At 36.6% G+C, this 20,804-nt stretch overlaps 1 protein-coding gene across 1 annotated transcript in view; it reads right to left on the reverse strand.

Moving 5' to 3' along the window:
* Positions 1–12,939: 12,939 nt before the first annotated feature.
* Positions 12,940–20,804, reverse strand: part of LOC133636247 (ceramide synthase 2-like) — a 38,680-nt gene continuing 30,815 nt past the window's right edge. The window contains exons 9-11 of the mRNA XM_062030055.1: positions 19,018–19,124; positions 15,761–15,914; positions 12,940–15,674 (exon numbers count right to left, since the gene is read on the reverse strand). Of these exons, the coding sequence (XP_061886039.1) occupies positions 15,528–15,674; positions 15,761–15,914; positions 19,018–19,124 (408 nt within the window). The 3' untranslated portion in view covers positions 12,940–15,527. The remainder of the gene's footprint in view (positions 15,675–15,760; positions 15,915–19,017; positions 19,125–20,804) is intronic.

The following is a 20,804-nucleotide window of genomic DNA, read 5'->3' on the forward strand; positions in this document are numbered from 1 at the left end:
GAGCAAATTGGCTACTTCTGGCAATTTATTTAAGTGTGTATCTAACTGGTAGCCCTTCGCATTAATCAGTACCCAAGAAGTAGCCCTTGGTTTCAAAAAGGTTGGTGACCCCTGCTCTAAGGTATCTATGGTGATCCTGTACGGCTCCCAACGCAAATCGTTCAAAAGACTCATTTCGTTCACTAAAGTCACATCTGTCGTTCACTCAACGTGGACGTCATAACAAGGTCAAAGCTCTCATTTATGCATCCACGCCGACATTTGGGATCCAGAAGGGTACAAATATAATAAATCCCTTTGTGCCAGCATTGGAAAAAGTTGTTTATAGTTTGCCTTTTGCATCTCATAGCACATAACTGTGGTGCATTCAGGAACCTTGGTTAAAGTTCGAAACAAAGCCGTCGCTAGATTTTAACCCCCCAGTAAACGCAATGATAATGACCTATTAATGATAATCCATGCCGTGGATTATCATTAGTTAATGGTTTACTGGTTGTATAATAAGGCCATGCAGAATAAGGCATTAACAAGTACTTAATGACTAAGAGCCAATATGTTACTAGTTTGCATGTTAAGAAAGCAACTAATTAATGGTGAATATGTGTTCCCCATACTAAAGTGTTACCTTTTTTCCAGCTACACAGGCAAATCATATTGTTGATGTAGATGCCCATTATATCGGCTGTACAGATTTACTTCACAAAAAAGAAGTGTGGGATACTTCTCTTGTTGCCTTATTTGTATTTGACTTTATTAAATGGTTTTATATTATTATTTGGTGCAGCCGGGCCGTAGCAGGAGGGGATAGAAAGAGAAAAAAAGGAAGACAGAGAGGGAAATTGCAGGGACAAGAGGGGATAAGACAGAGACAACAGCAAACACAACAATAACAAAAGCAACAAAACATCAGCAAATAGGATATGTACAAATATGATGGTAAAAGTGATAGCAAAGAAGCAGTTAGTGAAATAAATAATACTACAGAAATGATAATGAACATTATTACACTACAAATTGAGCAATACATATACCAATAGAAATAGCACTATTAATAATTAATAATAATTACCTCTATTATCAACAATACAATTGTTTGAAATGCAACAATACATATATTTAATGATAACTTGAAATACAAAATAAAGCAGATAAATGGAGGGGAAGAAATAGAAGCCAACTATATTAACCTTGTACATTGTTTTAGTAACAATTAAGCTTTGTCAGTGTGCCATGTGTTACCCAGTTTACCCTAGGGCAACAACGTTAATATATGTTTGATGAAACGTGATTATATGCATGAGTGTATGTATGTATATGTATGTAAGACTTAGGTTTTTAATATCATTAGACTACTGAATTTATTAGAGACTCCACTCTTAACCTAACGTCATAGCTCCACATACACACACTTGGTGTACTGTATTTACATGAGCTAAAAAACTAATCTACTCAATTTGCTTTTTTTAAAACACATGTAAAAACGATTAAGGTTTTTACATGCAGCTTGTAATGTATGGAGATAAAAAGGGTTTTCTAATTATCTGATCCATGGATCAGATAATCAGAAAACCCTTTTTATCTAGGCTCTAGCCCCCCTAAATAATTTGGTGTTTTAATATATATATATATATATATATATATTTTTACAAATACATGCCGACATATTCATTATGAAGTGGCCCGAATATGAGTTTAAATAAATAATCATATAACCTGTCATTATTCACTCAGTTTCCCCTCACTTCATAGCGTAAGGTAGAGAGCCCGTTTAGTGAGTCGGTATCCAATCCATTCCACTTGTTCATATAGAAAATGCCCACATCACTAAAAATCCAGTCCGCATTCTTTCTGCGACCTTGCTTGCGCTCCTTGCACTTGTAATATAGAAAATGCCCACATCACTCCAACTCCAGTCCGCATTTTCTCTGCGACCTTGCTTGCGGAGTTGTGGTCCTGCAGGTGTACGAAGAACATTAGCACAGTGGTCCCCAACCACCGGGCCGCGGCCCGGTACCGGGCCGTGGACCGATTGGTACCGGGCCGCACAAGAAATGCAAAAAAAAAAAAAAGTTAAAAAAAAATAAATTAAATCAACATAAAAAACACAATATATACATTATATATTAATATAGAACAATACAGTCAGCAGGGATACAGTCCGTAAGCACACATGATTGTATTTCCCGAAGGGAATAAGCGGTAGCAAATGGATGGATGGATGGAAAAAAAATAAAAAAAATAAAAAAAATACCATAACCCCGCCACCGGTCCGTGGGACACATTTTCAAGCGTTGACCGGTCCGCAGCTGCAAAAAGGTTGGGGACCACTGCATTAGCACACAGCACTGCAGATTTCAGAACAATAACGTGAACGGATGAAAAATGGACATAAGAAACTTTTTCAAGAAAGTAAGTATTCATCACTGCTTGTAGTAAAATGTATTAGCTCCACTTTACACCAGGTCAGTGTTTGACAAAAAGTTACATTCCCGCTCTAAAACAATGCTGCTACTTAGTTAGCCTGAAATGCATCATGAAGGTCTTGGTTATTTATAAAGTTAAATGTGCACTCTTTTTTACCATTTGCTATCTTTGGGGTTACTTCCTTCTGGAGCATCAGCTGTGTTTCTCACTTTAAATCCATGGAGGAGAACAGAAGCTGAGCTCATTCACGTATGACTATCATTAGTAGATAATAATAATAATCACTCCACAACCCCTATTGACCTGTAGGAGTCAGGGCAGAGGAGCACAGAAAGTGTGAGGGGAGAGGCCTCTACTGGAAAGGTGAGTAGGAGAATAATGATACATATAAATAAATATTAAACTTTTTTTTTTTTTAAATGGCTTATCGATAAGCCATTTGATTTCTGGGTGTATCTTGTTGACTATTGGTCCTCCTAATTGTCAATCATTCTGGTGATGTTAGGTGAGGACATTATATATATATATATATATATATATATATATATATATATATATATATATATATATATATATATATATATATATATATATATATATATATATATATATATATATATATATATATACATACATATATATATATATATATATATATACACATATATATATATATATATATATATATATATATATATATATATATATATATATATATATATATATATATATATATATATATATATATATATATATATATATATATATATATATATAATAGATTGTATTTGTAATCTACTTTACATTTGATTCCAAATCTCAAAGTGCTACAGAATTACAACCATTGGCGTTGTTAGGCCTATTTTGACGTTGTAATAAATAAAAAATAAAAAAATGGCTTATCGATAAGCCATTTGTTTTAGTTGATGTATATATATATATATATATATATATATATATATATATATATATATCCTTACGTAACATCACCAGAATGATTGACAATTAGGAGGACCAATAGTCAACATGATCCACAACATCCTCTAGTATACCTTTAAGTCTTCCATATATATATACATATATACTTAATATGTATATATATACTTAATATGTATATATACATGTATATAAGAAAAACCCAGACAACATCTTTGTAGTCATTTTTCTCCTGCGTGGACTTCCGTCTTCCTTTACAATGAGTGAAGCTGCACGAAACCTTGTCTGCAACTGTAAATAATTTAGTTCTTAAGTTTTGTGTTTCTTGTAGAATCTATATAAAGTAATATACATTAGCCTATTGTTAAAATAATGAAAAAAACATTAAATATATTTGTTTTATTGTATTGTTACATTAATAGCTGTTGTATTATTATAGGATGGCTCGTTAAACATTTCATAGGATTTTCAGAGGGAGGAAAAACAAAGACATTTAATATAAAATGAATAAGCTTCAGCATCTGAGTCACACCAGAGTGATAGACCGATTTGCCACCCTTAAAAACAGACGCCATTCTTTGATGCTTCCATCCACCAAGTAATTGTTTCTTGTTGATGCTGTAAACAAAATGCCACTGTGCAAACCCCATGTTTGTTGTTGTACTGAACACAGATTGAAAATAAACCGACTGAAATAATAATAATAACAATGAATAATTTATAAGTCTTTGTTAGCCGTTTGTGAAGTTGTGTGCTCGTGCGCTACGTTCGCTCGCATCCTGTGCATCTCCTGGGGGCTAAGCCCCCCTGTCCTTAAACGCTAGTGACGCCCCTGCCCTCGTCCCTGCAATTTGCCCCTCTGGCTTTCTTTTTTTCTCTTTCTATCCCCTCCTGCTACGGCCCGGCTGCACCAAATAATAATATAAAACCATTTAATAAAGTCAAATACAAATAAGGCAACAAGAGAAGTATCCCACACTTCTTTTTTGTAAAGTACATCTGTACATCCGATATAATGGGCATCTACATCAACAATATGATTTGCCTGTGTAGCTGGAAAAAAAAAAGGTAACACTTTAGTATGGGGAACACATATTCACCATTAATTAGTTGCTTTCTTAACATGCAAACTAGTAACATATTGGCTCTTAGTCATTAAGTACTTATTAATGCCTTATTCTGCATGGCCTTATTATACAACCAGTAAGCCATTAATTAAGAGTCTTCCCTCAATAACCTCAGAATTATTGCTTATTAGTAACCCTAACCCTTAAATGTTACCCTAGTGTCCAAATAACTCCAAATTAAAGTATTTGTTACTTTAATAAGCAACTAATTAATGGTGAATATGTTCCCCATACTAAAGTGTTACCAAAAAAAAAAAAAAAAATCTTGTTTAAGGCCACACAAAGCCAAGATCCTCCTTCACTTTGCACGAAAGCAGTAAGTGCAACAGATACAAACAGCACATTCCTGTTACCAAAATGATTTCTCAGTGAGCCTTTTTATCACTATGATGTATAAAAAGGCTATCATAAATGCTATGTTTCATGTATTTGCTATGTCTGTGCTAAAAACTCATTACTGTTATTTTCAGTCTGTCACTTAAATTAATCATATTTATCTTACAGTAGGAAGTTGCTTGAGAAAGGCCCTTACACAGTTTGAGTGATTCAATGAGTCAGATTTGGAGTTGTAAAAAGGACAAATATTCATGTTTATTTTGAGAACGTTACGAGAAGTAAATGGCACAGATGCAGAAAGATCCATAAATTAAACACACTAAAACATGTTTCAAAATTGTGTTTTTGGATTTGTGTTGTGCTTTAAAGTCACTTGACCCCTGCAATTTGTGAACAGTCCACAGGGGGAATCTTTACTTGCAATTACGTCTTTAGTGCGGACGGAAGTACCTCTCCAGGTCTTCAGGTAATCTGCTCCTCTTGATAGGTGGAGGTGGAGATGGAGCCGTAAGGGTCCACCACCGTCTGGGCGCATCGCACCACCGTCACCAGCAGGAAGAAACACAGAACGAAGAGGAAGAAGAGAGCGAAGCCCAGATCCACGTCGACTTCAAACGAGGGTGCAGGATGTGTGCCTTGGTCCATGTGGGTGGGAAGAGCTGCAGGTCCCGCTTTGATGAAACGGATTCCCCCCCAGGGTCGACTCAAGTGTGTGTCGGTGCTTCTAAGGTGACGGTGATGACCTCATTCTATAGAAGTGCAAAATATGAAGATGATAATGCAGTCCCAATACTTACATTCAATATATTACAGTCCAATACAGTGGTACCTAAACTTCAAAGTTAGAGTTGCCTCTCGACTAATTCTTATGCTTTAAGTGGCAAGCAAACATTTGAGTTGCCATTAGCTTATAGCGGGAGTCAGCAACCCGCGGCTCTTTACTTACTTTCTGGTTTATTTGAAATAGGGACAGATACAGAAACATAGCTACCTGAAACAGTTATCCAATGTATTCATCATAGGGTTTGTAGCCAAAGCTAATTTACAATACTTGTCAACAACAACACAGATCAAACATCATTAAAATAGGAAAATAAAAAGAAAGAGGGATAATAATGATAATAGTTATAATACAGACAAAGATAATAATGATAATAGTAATAATACAGACAAAGTGCAAACTAGATAAAAGCCAATAATAATAATAATAATAATAATAATAACACAGACAAAGTGCAAACTAGATAAGAACCAATTAGTAAAAATGAGTAAAAACACGATTGTTGCTCAACTAGCCACAATTTTTTGTTTGTTTTTTGAAAGTGACAAGTGCAGGTATACTTTTCAAAGTGTCAGATAGAGAGTTCCATAGTTGTGTTTAGCACCGCCCTAGTGGCTCCCTGGACCTCTTTCAGAGATGTGTGAAAATATAATTTTTTGTTTTCATATATTTTCTGTAGACATGACACAAACCTTCCTAATTGTTAGAAATCCCACTGTTTTTGTTATACTGTACATGTTTCCCTGATGAAAGTATTTGGCAAGCGCCGTTTTGTCCTACTAATTTCAGCGATCCTTGAACTCATCGTGGTTTGTTTACATGTACAACTTTCTCCGATGCTGCTACAGAAAGACGTGTTTTATGCCACTCCTTCTTTGTCGCATTTTGTCCATCACACGTTTTATGCTGTGTGTGAATGCACAAAGGTGAGCTTTGTTGATGTTATTGACTTACTGGAGTGCTAATCAGGCATATTTGGTCAATCCATGACTGCAAGCTAATCGATGCTAACATGCTATTTAGGCTAGCTGTATTTACATATTGCATTTTATGCCTTGTTTGTAGGTATAATTGAGTTAATTTAATTTCCCTTACTTTTTATATTTGCATGTCTCGTGACACATTATCTGTATGTAATATTGGCTGCGTTTCTCATAGTTGTTTGTGTGCCATGTTGTTCCAGACCACAGCAAACATTACCCAGCTTGCAAAGATAGTAATAAATCCATTAGAAGAAGACAGCCTGCTGTTTCCTTTAACTTGGGCACACACATCTATACCTTTGACCATTCTGAGCCAGTAATTTCCAGAAGTTATCTCACCCTGTGAGAAGCCTCCATTTTACTAATGTTTTCCAATATTGCAAAAAACGTGTTGAATAAAAATTAAAACACAACATTTCTGTCAACGAAGATATGAGTCAGCCTTTGATAGTAGGCTAAAATAGCTAATATAGACACTTACGTCATGTGTTGCCTTCATTATAACACTTACCGGTATAAAAGGCTTTTTATTTTTTGCGGCTCAAGACGGATTTTTTTTTTGTATTTTTGGTCCATTATGGCTCTTTCAACATTTTGGGTTGCCGACCCCTGGCTTAGAGGTAAAGATGGACAAAACTTTACTTTTCCAAAAACGTAAAGACAGAAAGTGGGTTTAATTCATTGAATTAAATAAATAAATAATCAAAAACATGGCAGAGCGTGTCGCAAAATGGCCGAAGCAATTTGAGCGTATCACTGCTCGTCGGCACCACACTGAAGCAGAATCGGTCTGATGCCAGCCAAGGATGTTAATTATATTTAAAAAGGCGATATTTTTATCTATGAAATTATTAAAAAGCTGCTGGAAGGAGTTACTAAGATTTAAACCATACATTATTATTACATTACTTCCTAAAAGTACTGTAGTTGTTAGAAGTACATTATTTTCTTATCTAAAATGTTTTATTTTTATTTTTTTAAAGGCATGCTAGATGTTCAAATTGTGGTGTTTTGGTGGAGCTTTTAAATTTATCTTAAATATCTAAATGGGAGACTTGATTTGAGAAGTGTTTTGAGTTAAGGGAGACCTGCACTTTTTTGGGGAGGATTTTCCGTATTGTTCACAATCATTATGAAAAACATGACGGATGTATTTTTTAAAATGCATTCTAAATAGTAAATACATTTGATCAAAAGTCTGCTTACAATGGAGCCTATAGGAGCCTATAAAGCCCTTAAAAATATCCAAACGCCTCTATTAAAGTTTTATATACATGATGTAAGTATATATGTAATGTAGTATAACACCATTTAATATTTACATATTTTGCTAATTTTAAGCATACGAGGTGCATTAATTTCATAAATGCCTCACGACGTTCACTTTTTTCCCCCCATTACATCACTGATTATTACTCATTGCAGACTTTGAGAGTCAACAAAGCAAGTATCACTTACTGTACAATGTCTGCTGTCATTAGGATGTTGATTGCTAGGATGTTCATATATTCCCATTTAGATGAAGAATGACTCAGAATCCTCACAAAGAAAATGGTGTCGTTCTTGCCATTTTTGGGCGTAAATTGGCCTGTCAAAGTGTACCAAATTGTCGGATTACATCCTCCACCTTCGACTATCCAGGTGAGAGGCATGATTTATGTTCTACAATAAAATGTGACGAGCAAGAAAACGAATAAACAGCAGTTCATCAATTGATCATGTCAACATAGGGACACATGTTAGTGATCATTTCGCTGTTATAAATGATAATGTCATAGCGGCATTGAATAGAATAATTTATGATTTTATCCTCAAGGATGCCATCTAGGGCCAGTTTTTTGCTACGGGCAATGTGGGTGACCGCCCAGGGCGCAATCCATGTGAATTAAAACAAAACTCACCAGTTTTATAGACTACCATTCCCATAGTAACCCTTTTTATATCGAGTTCCCAGTACAAATGGAATGCGCCATAAAAGCCCGGACTGCAAATGATTCTCGCCCTGTGAGGGTCTCTGATCTGCTCGCCTGTGAGTGCTTTGGAACAGGGCAGGGGCACACTGCTTTGGGCTTCCAAAACACAAAAAAATCTTCAAAACTCACTAGATTTGTAGCGGTTTACAAAAAAAATTGGCCAAGAGGAATTGAAAGTCACCAGATATAGCGACATAGTCGCCAAGATGACAACACTGGAAGAGGCAACTTGGCAAGGGTGAGGGGATAATCTGATCCCAGGCCAGTGAGGCCACACAACACAAACTGCTTCCAAATAGATTGTATTTCAATCCTAAAATTAAAATAGACCCATATTACTACATGTAATTATTTGGGTGATGTGAAAAATGGAAATAAATCTGTGCTTCATGTGACTTCGAAGCAGTGAAGCTTATTAAAACGTGCTTGAGATCCTCGAAGTTACAGGAGCGTCTATCTGGACTTGCCATAATCAGACAGCATCAATCATACAGATTTGGTATGATGGTGTAATTGATGATTTTGCATCAAAGAAGGCGAGAAAAGTTAACTTTTAGATTGCACATTCTTTTCTGTTCACATTTTTCCAAGTAGAGTGGTACCTTCTTTTTCATTAATAATCTGTGTCAAAACGACGTATACCACTGTACAGTATTTAAGGTTTTTTTTGTTTTTTTTAATACACGGGTGTCCCTAAAATCCAGATGTAAAAACATTTAATGTAGCGGCACTGGGGGGGGCAAAGTGTTCCCCTTTACCAATTAGATCCCATCATGCCTCACTGCAATTCTCAATGAGGCAGCTGCTTTAGTTTAGAGCAGGGGTGCACATTACGTCGATCGCCAAGTTGACCGCCAACCAGGCATTGAAAAAATAGTCCTAAAAATTAGCGATCATAAATTTTCACTATGACGCCACTTTGGTCACTTGATTGATATTCAAGGCACCCGAGGATCTTCTGAAATGATGCTGGCTGCTGCAAGCTTAGTGTGAAGGGAAAAAAAGACCGCCAAGAAGGCGACAAACAGTTTTTGTTTCAACCGTAACTCCCGTCAAAAGCCTTTATAAAGACTGACCGCACAGTTCCTGTCTGCACAGTAAAAGTGCTGCTCCATCCTGCCTGCGCTAACAAAATAAGAGTCTCCGAAAGCTAGCGCAAAAAAGCTACCAAGCCACGGAGTTTGCCGTCAATGTATTTATTGTACGGTGTATAAAAACGGGTATGAAAGCTGGACAAACAAGATGCCAAAACCAACCAATTCAATGTGGTATTGGACAGAAAGGAGGACTGTTTTTCTCCTCCATAATGTAAAATCAAAAATGTGGAAGTTGTCAGCACGAATGTGAATCTTGCCTGATTCCAATCAGAGCAAGTCATCTGAAGGAGATAATACAACAACTTATATTCTTGTCTGCATGAAAGAAGGGAATCTATATGGTAAACATGCATGTATGTACATGTGAACAAATACGGCTAAATAAATAAATATACATTTTATATATATATATATATATATATATATATATATATATATATATATATATATATATATATATATATATATATATATATATATATATACACACATACATACACACATACATATGAGGTATATCACCTCAACTTGGTCATTTCAAAAGTAGCTTGCTAAATAAATAAATATACATTTATATATATATATATATATATATATATATATATATATATATATATATATATATATATATATATATACATACATACACACATACATATGAGGTATATCACCTCAACTTGGTCATTTCAAAAGTAGCTCGCCTGCTAAAAAAAGTTTGCGCACCCCTGGTTTAGAGCGTTAGACATTAATGTGTTTACTTTGTCAATGTGTTCCCATGCTTTTGTGTTTACTTATTTTTATACCTTTACCCATGAATCTATTTAATCTTTGACACCATTACTGTGAATTTGCTGTGACCATTATTAACTTTATGGCTGTTACCCGCTATCATCACAATATAGTAATGCTTTGTTTACCGCTGTTAAGTTAAAGTACCAATGATTGTCACACACACACTAGGTGTGGCGAAATTATTCTCTGCATTTGACCCATCACCCTTGATCACCCCCTGGGAGGTGAGGGGAGCAGTGGGCAGCAGCAGTGGCCGCGCCCAGGAATCATTTTTGGTGATTTAACCCCCAATTCCAACCCTTGATGCTGAGTGCCAAGCAGGAAGGTAATGGGTCCCATGTTTTATAGTCTTTGGTATGACTCGGCCGGGGTTTGAACTCACAACCTACCTCAGGGCGGACACTCTAACCACTAGGCCACTGAGTAGGTTCCAGACATGACCGCGATAGTAATTACGTCATAGGAATACATATTTTTTTTAAATCTGATATTTTCATAGCTAGATTATTAAAAAAAAAGATACTACCCTCTAAATAGATGTTTCAACGTTAAGAGAGCCCTCTAGACAGGAAATAACATCCTTAGGTCAACTCAACAGAGGCTGAGCCAATCAATCAGTGGCTACAATATTTGAACAGCATGTTCTGATGTGTTTGGTCTCTTGTGGCCAATACTACTGTACTATTGATATTTTTAGTTCATTTGGTCCAGAGACATTTTGCCGCCTCTTCCACTAAAGAAAAATAGTATAGAGCCTCAAAACGTAACAGTTTATAAACTTTTAAAAGTTTTTTTTTTTTTTTTTTTCTTTTTCATTTTACAGGAAAAGCAATCTGTCCATGTGAAATTAGACTCTTTTTCTTTTTCTCTTTTGGGAAAAATCTGAGGGGTGCCACAACATTGTGGCAGAAGAGCCACGTGCGGCTCCAGAGCTGCGGGTTGCCGACCCCTGATTTAGTAATAATAATAAAAAAAATGCTTAATGTAGGTCAAAATATAATAGAATATGCAAAAAATATATATATAAGAATTTATTTATATATAAATATTTTAGCAACATTTTTACCTACATTAAGCGTTTTCAATTATAAAACACACACATTAAGCATTTTCAATTATAAAACCCACACACACACACTACATATACTGTATACACATACATACATATTGTACATATATACACATACATACTGTACATATATACACATACATACACCTAGTAGAACGAATGATAAATTATGTTGAGATTTACAAATATATATATATATATATATATATATATATATATATATATATATATATATACATACACACACACACACACACAGACACTGTACATATATACACATACCTGTATATACATACACCTAGTAGAACGAATGATAAATTATGTTGAGATTTACAAATATATAACTGTAGAAATAAAGACACTTACAGGACAATACAAATGTTGTCTCAAGTTGGACATGTCTGATTAACATTGTTATTATTATTATTATTATTAACAATATTAACTTTGTTCAAGAATCTTTCCTTGATTCTTTGAAACATTGCAGACTGTAGCTCAATAAATTCAACCAAACAAGACAAGCAAGCCATGTGGTTTAACTTGAACACACACACACATCTATACATTTTGTTACACTTCTAAACCGGCCACATTCATGGCGACATCCTAACGTTACTGTTGCATCTTTTTTTCAAAGCAAGTACAAGTTCGTCATAAGTACCATTTCTATATTATTGATTTTCTACAAACATTAACACTATAATCGCAACAATAAGCTAAAAAAGTATATCATTTTTAAAGATGTTTTAGATTTCTGACTTACCATGCATCCATTCTAGCAGCATGTAGTCCGGTAGACTCCTGGGTCCTTCCGGTCTGGGTTCCCATGTCTCGTGTTGGTCTTCTGGGCACTTCCCTATGTCAGTTACATAAGACTCATCAGCTTCTGCAGACACATGCGCACGCACGCACACACACACATCAGGGAACATTACACTGTATCCCTGATAACATTGTATACGTGTGAACAGATTTATGCCCCTACAACTTGAGGGATAGTGGATACTCACACTCATGCAAGATTCAAGGCGTGCACTTGAATGTTGCGGCCTCCTGTGTACCCGTAAAGCCCTTATTAATACTTGAGCAGGAATTTGATAAGTCTACACAGCTCACAAGTGAATCAAACACCACATACACTGTTCTCCCGGCTCATCCACGGCACCAATAGGGTTGCACGACATTCTAAACTGCTGTGCTACCAAACCAGGTGACATAAGGAGAAATTGAAGAATTTAAGCCAGGAGGAGGGTATGGAAAGCCAACATTGGACCGCAACTGGATAGGAAAGCAGCGTAGAAACTGACCCTGCAAACAATAAAATGAAGTCTTGATGAAGTGTGAAGAGATTGGACATGACTGTATGCAAACAGCATTCAAGGCTTTTTAGGTTTCAAATAAATCAAAGTACCACGGAAGCAGAAGGAACTAAAATTGGCTTTATTTTGAAAGAAGCAAAGCCTGCATAAGTTTCTCTGAACATTAAACCAGTGAAAGAGGTGTTCTTGTGTTAAGTTTTACGGCACTCCATATTTGCAGGCAGCTTTCCTCCAACATTTTAAGTGTCTACTGTGCGAATTTGTGTCCATCCAGAGGGTGAAAGAGAACCAGGCTACGAATGTGCGTTGGAGCAGGAAAGAACTTTCCTAAACTGTTGGAATTAAGTATTTAAAACTACTGTAGCTTAGTCAAATTTACTTTACCCTTCAAGCTTGTTTAAGATCTTTTTGACTTTACTTCCAGTAAAAAATATTTACTGGATATTCCATTAATATATACTCAGTCTGATATTACATCCCAGCAACACATGACAGACTAAAAACACTTGTTTTCATAAAGGCAAAACTCTTTGAAGGACGCAGGACTTGAGGTGTAAAGAAAAACAAGGCGAGTCGAGGCCCAGAGTGCACATTTTTGTTGGGACACGAAATAGCACTTAGTGACAAAAAAAAAAAGTCCAAATGATAAAGGCACTTGTAAAAATTCTTTCAACACCTCTTCACGATGAAACAAATTAAGCTCTTCATTCAACATTCTTTTGACAAACTGAAAGAAAACACTGATGAAAGCCAATCTCTGGTGGATATTAAAGCACAACGCAAAAACAAATCAGGACCCAATAGTCAGTCAATTACACTGGGATTGAAATGTAACACTGAATGTGGTTTGAGCCAAAGAGAAAGCCATAAAGTGCATCTTTGGTTCAAAAAAACACTGAAGAGAAATGTTACGGACTTATGAATATAGGAGTGTCTCAACTTTTACAAACGACGGCTGCATACATGAAAATTGAAGGGTCATTTTGATACAATTTTGTACATTGAAGATGCTAAAATCAATCCAATGTAGCATAGGTCACAATATGCTACGCTAACTGTACTGAGCTTAGCTTTGTGTTGCGAATTTCTGTACTAGAGAGGAAGCCGCTTTTGTTGACATCCCTCAGACTGACTTACTGTCTCGACTTAAGCAGTTGTCGACGTAAACTAAAACCGATACCTAAACTAGCCATTGCCTGCACACTTATTAATCTTTTAACCAATGGGGTATTTCCTGTATTTGTCCATGCATAATTTTGTTGTATGTCTTGACCAAAAGTTTGGACGCACCTTCTCATTTAATGTGTTTTCTTTATTTTCATGACTATTTACATTGTAGATTGTCACTGAAGGCATCAAAACTATGAATGAACACATATGGAGTTATGTACTTAACAAAAAAAGGTGAAATAACTTAAAATATGTTTTATATTCTATTTTCTTCAAAATAGCCACCCTTTGCTCTGATTACTGATTTGCACATTCTTGGCATTCTCTCAATGAGCTTCAAAAGGTAGTCACCTGAAAGGGTTTTCACTTCACAGGTGTCACAGTTTTGATGCCTTCAGTGACAATCTACAAAGTAAATAGTCATGAAAATAAAGAAAACGCATTGAAATGAGAAGGTGTGTCCGAACTTTTGGCCTGTACAGTATGTGTGCGTGTTTTTAGCTGCTGTGGTAGAACCCAAGTTAATACTACTGTGTTTTTAGTTTAGGCTTATTTTGCACTAAACTGTGTGCACGTTTTGATGCTGCGTTACTATAAAGAGTAGTTATGTCGCTTTTGTCTTTTCATGCTGCAAGAAAGTAAACTAGGAATTTTTTCACATACATTTTGTGTCAACAGAAGCGGTCGACCATGTGTGTGGAAGTGGACTTAAGTGTGCACTTTTTAGTATCAACACAGTTGGTCGGGTCTTGCAGGGATGGTCGACACATGCGGGAAGTCAACATAAGCGGGTTGTACTATATCTAATGACATAGCTCATGAATAATGATTGTTTTTTGTAGAATACGGCCGTACTTTGGACAAGCTTGTAAAAGTTTGAGCGACACTCAATAATTTTTTTCTCATTTAAATGGGAATTGAAAGCAAAAATCATATGAACTATAAAATATATAAATTGAAACATCAGCAAGACCAACATGTTAAAATGATTTTGGACCGTGAATGTGTTTTGTTTGGTATTGAGAAAGGCAAAGAAAAATTACAACAAGACTGAATTATTCCTCAGTTTAGACCATGGCAGCTCACCAACTGTTAAACCCCCTTGACTTATTTTGCTCTGCGCATTACTGCAACTAACGCAAATAGTCCATACTAAGGTCCGAGAAGACTAGCGCAATTAGCCATAAGCCGTTTGGTTTAAAGGCTGCAGTGTCACATCAGAAACTGTTGCACAGGGAAAGGAATGTCTGTCCAATCCTCAGCAGCTCCAAAAAGACTTCCAGTGACAAGAAAAAGCTACAAGCAGTGTGGCAACAACAAAATGTGATTGGGTAATGAGAAAAGACACCTTAGTACCAAAGGCACTTGATCATGATATGTTCTTTGCTCAATATTAGGTAAGGTAAGTGTGTGAGCGTGTGTGTGTGTGTTGCCTCTCTCCAAGCCACACTCCCGTTCGCTGCCTTCCAAGTGCCACTTGAAGGGCTCAGATTTTTGGCACAGTTGCTCTCACAGTCCACTCAGTCCATCTTACTGCGGTTGTTGTTGAGAGGAGCATGGCCGTTCTGCATGTGGCCATTTTTCATCCTTCTATTACCATTGCCACTACCATCTTCTTCGTCAGACTCTGTCTCCTCTTTGTCGCTCCGCTCGTCCTCGACTATGCCCTGCGAACAGAAAACAAGACATGGTCATCCACGTCTCACCTTCCCTTAATTGAGGTTGTTGGGTTTATAGAAGTGACGCTTCATACGTTGCCGGGGAGGAATTTGATGACCATGCGCAGGATGAGCACTGCCCAGAAGACGTGCAGAGCCAGCAGCAGTATCAATAGCCCGTTGAAGAAGTAGAAGCCAAAAAAGGGCTTGTAGAGGGTCAAAGGGTACACACATGTGGCGTGTAAGATGCTGCACAGGAAGACAAAGCAGAGCAGTGTTCATCAGAACCACCAAAGGCCCATAAGACAAGGCCTGCATTGTCAATAATTTGCTTTTTGTCCGGGTGGAATTGTTTTTTCTACCATATTACCTTGTTTATAATGTTTGTGTTACTTTCATACAGTGTCGGGCTGTGCGTTTCCCACCTAGGCCTTCAGTGATGTCCGACTTCAATGATTACCTCTCAAAATACCATAATTGATGTCACCACATGATTATTGCTGGATAAATACTATACAGGAACACATTTACGCCCTACTGTGCATTGAAGCACATCAACAGTATACAAAACAGGTTATTTTCTGGCGCAATTAAAAATCAATTAAAACGCATCAGCAATTAAAACATATACCGTAAATTTCTCTGCTTGGCTTATGCAACTTCTGGTCAAAAAGTTTGATTCAAAGTACACACTTCTCAAATATATATTCACTGCCCTGACCACATGGTGGCGACAAATATACATGTAACAATGCTAATAAAATGACAAGCATGACACACTTTAATAACAAGAGTTTACAACTTTTAGTTGTACCAGAACAGCTACTGTCAACAACTTGTGAGAGTCTCTCAACTCTATGTGTTCTCAAATTCATCCGCTAACGATCCCGGTAAGTATCCAATCACAGGACGCCTAAATGTCACGTTCAACGTTAGGCCATCTAGAAGGCCTTACTGACAACAACTCGTGATCTGATTGGCTATGGCAACTGTCTATCACTGTATGTCCCGTTCGCTTACAGTGCACACACGCCTGCATTGTTGATTTTGAAGGCGTCTGGCAGATTTCGTACAGCATGGCAACATAAGATAGCTGAATTCTGATTGGATACAACTACAAACAACAGCACTGGAACGAGCATAATGACATGAAGAGAATATGAATACTTTTAGATATTTAGGGAAAGTAAATAATTTTTTTTTTTAATCTTTAATTATGATCATGATTTGTAGTTATGTTAGGCCAGCAGAGAAGGCCTTGCTGGCCCTGACGGCACACCACTACTTTCATATACACATTCAATTTCTACTTGAGGTCCATGAAACAGTGTTTTTATTAACAATAATGTTTATTCTACAAAGGAAATAATTTTCAATGTGTTGTTTGTGCTTTTTTTTTTTTCAATAAAACTTGGTAAAAGATTTCAGTTTAAGTACTTCTACAAAATTTCGAGCACATTTAAAAATACCGCGATAATAATGATAACCCTGATCATTTTGGTCACAATAACCGCGATAAGACATTTTCATACGGTGACATCCCTAGTTACACCCTGGACTTTCATACCGTGACATCCCTAGTTACACCCTGGACTGATCAATCGCATGGCACATCTTTTGTAAGTTCTCAGGGCATTGAGTCAATCACAATTAGTTGTTCAGATTGTCTTAAACCAGTGTTTCTTAACCATAGTGCCAGGGCCCAGTGGTGGGCCGCCAGCGTGTCTTAAGAGGGCCGCCAAAAAAATATATGTTTCTCAGCTGTGGTCTGTATGGGCTGCAGCGCTATTCAGTTGTTACACTTTTACACCTCGTGTTGAAGTAATGATAAATCTCAAACAAACAGAAGTCTGGAGCTAATAAAGTCATGAGAAGTTTCTGAAACGCAAAAAAAATATCACTAAAGTGGTAAAGCTGTATTTTCATTTATACTTACATTTTATTGACAGTTTAGTTAAGAAACATTTATTATTAATCACAAAAATAAATGTCTGTACATGTATGTTTCATCAGTTATTTGTCCCTTCTTATGCAGTATATTTGGTTAGTACTTATTTTTCTTATCAGCCTGACCTGAGCCTAAGGTTTATGTGTTAAATAATCTTAGTGAATAACACATGGTTTTATATCATTTACAAAAGTTGTTAACCTGTAAGTAGGTTAAATATAATTATTGAATATGATGGAAATCAAGATTAAGATGACTAATTCATTGTTAATATTTGAGTGGACCCCGGGGCCCTTTATAGTGGAAAAGTTGGGCCCCAAGATCAAAAAAGATTACATTTTGGCGTTCATCCGAGGATGTTTTTAATCAGTTCATGCTCATAGACTGAGACAGCATTAGTCTATAGAAGTTTGCAGGATTTTTTTCCCCCCGCAAGCATGACAATTAGGGGTGTCCCAATCTGATATTGATATCGATCTGATACCAGCCAAAAAAACATGCATCGGTTGATACAGCTAGCATCTAAAATCTCTGATATAATCTCCGATACCAGCAGTCCCTCTGCGCCTTGTACAAAGCTGGACAGCCAGTCAACATCTACTGGGAAATGTCCTCCAATAAGCACACAAGTTTGATCTTTCCTTGTATGTTAGTCATGTCATTTACAAAATGTAAACATGGTAAGCTATAGGCTAGGACCTAGCAACTACTGTCCACAACAGCTAAGAACACAAGCTAGACATATGTAACAATATTGCAGTCTACATTTGTCACTACAAGCAAGGATAACATTATTATAGTTGAATAGTACTTCCGGGTACAAAGTCTCCAAGGCACAAATGTATTTGAAAGTATCCAGTAACAAAACATGAAATTATCTCAACTTCATGGTTTATTGTGTCCCCAAACCAGAGATTACTACTCCACTTGTAACCATGTCCTGCAGGGGTTTCCATATCCACCAATGTTTTCTGAGTATTTCTACTTGATCAAAACTTTTCTAACATTCCACAGTACAAAATGATAAAATAATGTACTTTAATGCCATTGTTCTGTTTGAATAATTTTAAATTGATCAACCTTTTCTAACATTCCACAGTATAAATGTATAAAAAGGTATGTGCTATGATTCCTGCTGATATCGTATCGGATTATTATCGATATCAGATGGCCAACACTCAAGGCTCCAATATGGGTATCGTATTGGAAGTGAAAACGTTGTATCAGGACAAACCTAATAATGTTTCAAAGGGTTGCCTTGGTGACTATCGTATCTTTCGAAGACATTCACTGCAAAAAATGTTAATTGTCAGTTGTTGCACCGGTTTTCAAAGTCGTGACGAGGGCTGCGCCCAACAACTATTTTGGCTTGTGACTGACTCATTGTAAGAACAGGATCTTTACCAAAAAGGGAAAATGAAGAGGCGGGTGATGATGAAAACAACAGCAAAGACTGTGAAGATGCAGTTGCAGGTCTTCTTCCAACCTGCATAGTTGAACATCTTGGCTGACTGGAACAAAACACAAGTGTTACCATTTACATGTTTCCACTTCTAGGGGACAGACACTACACATAAAACACATTTTTAGACAGAGAAAAAACCCAAAGACAGAATACACCAAAGTGATGCTCCCCTTCAGTACAGTACAAAAAGCCTTATTTTAAAAAGGACCATTAACACAGCGGTCCTTTTGACATATTAAAACAACAGTAAGACAGTAGCATTCATTGGGAGGTGCATCTGCAACTATGTGTTGTCCCATTTGGTGTTGTATTCAGTCTTAGAAATTATTTTAAAGTAAATTTTTCTGGATGCCATATGTTTTCTTGTTGCATTGTACAGGGAAAGGAGGTCGCTACAGTACCTATGTCCAAAGCATGTCATGAAATGCTGATAATCATCAATGTAATTTACATCGGACTGGCTGACTGAAGTCGACATTATCAGTTGTCGATGTAACCCAAAATAGCCACTGCTTGCCTCCTTGCACTTTAATCTTGAGACTTTTGCCTGAGACGTCTGGAGAATGGGCTTTAAACACCTACAACCAAGTTTTAACCTACGTCATTTTACATGGATGCATTTTGTTAGGTGTGGAACCTAACATAACAGCTGAGATGTCTCACACAAAAAAGTATCTTTGTCGACGCTTTGAAGTTAGTAGCATTTCATTTTCTGTCTCCCCTCTCACCTTTCTTGTTTTGAAAGACATAACCACATATCTATCGAGCAAGCAACGAGAAGCCCTCAGAGAGCACAGACCTCACTCAGCCAGGCATTATTTTGAGCTATATTGCTAACAAACAAACAAACCCCAGCATATCAAAGGATAAATTAAATTGCCAAGACCATGTACGTCTGTTTTGTGTAATTGTCGCTTTCAAAAAGGCTGCAAGAGTATTGACCATGTTTGTTCTAAAGCAAAATGAAATAAACCGAGTAAACCCTCTTGTCAATCATCCACTGTCTTTGTGAGTGAATGCAGCGCAGCTCACACACACACACACGCGCGCGCGCACACGCACACACACACACACAGAAACACACACACACAGAAACACACACACACACACGCACACACAAGTTCTGCCTTGTAAAGTAAACGTAGCATAGTAAAAATAATTTGGATCACCCCCAAAATTTTCACTTTTCCCATTGCAGACATTTTCTTAAAGTTTCATCAAAATTCATTCTTACCTTTTTGAGTTATGTTGCTAAATAATAGACAAAAACAAACCAACATACAGATTTTTAGAGAAACTACAACGTAAGTGGGAATTTTTTTAAATAAAAAACATGGTGGACCAGGACTTAATTGGTCAACTGGTTCCACTGTAATAAATTAGGCTTGTCCTAAATTATTTTTTCAAAAATGTGGTTTTCCTCATTTGCCCCATTTAACGGGTTGTTATTAGAATCGTCTTAATTTTCTTCATACATAGTTACTGCATGTTCCACAATTGGATGACATGTTGAGTTAATCATAAAATCCAAGCTCCATTTCAATCACAGAGCTTTTTAGACTTCCAAAGAACGAAAAAGTGTGTGCGTAAGACTAAGTTGTAATTTAGATAACACCTTTTGGCCATCATCAGGGTTTGGAATGAAGTGTGATGCTGTGATGTGACATGATGGTGTTCGAATTAACTGCTCAAAAAAGAAGAAACATCCTGGTTCTTGTTATATAAA

Source organism: Entelurus aequoreus, linkage group LG20, assembly GCF_033978785.1.
Source record: "Entelurus aequoreus isolate RoL-2023_Sb linkage group LG20, RoL_Eaeq_v1.1, whole genome shotgun sequence".
In the NCBI taxonomy this organism is placed as follows: Eukaryota; Metazoa; Chordata; class Actinopteri; order Syngnathiformes; family Syngnathidae; genus Entelurus; species Entelurus aequoreus.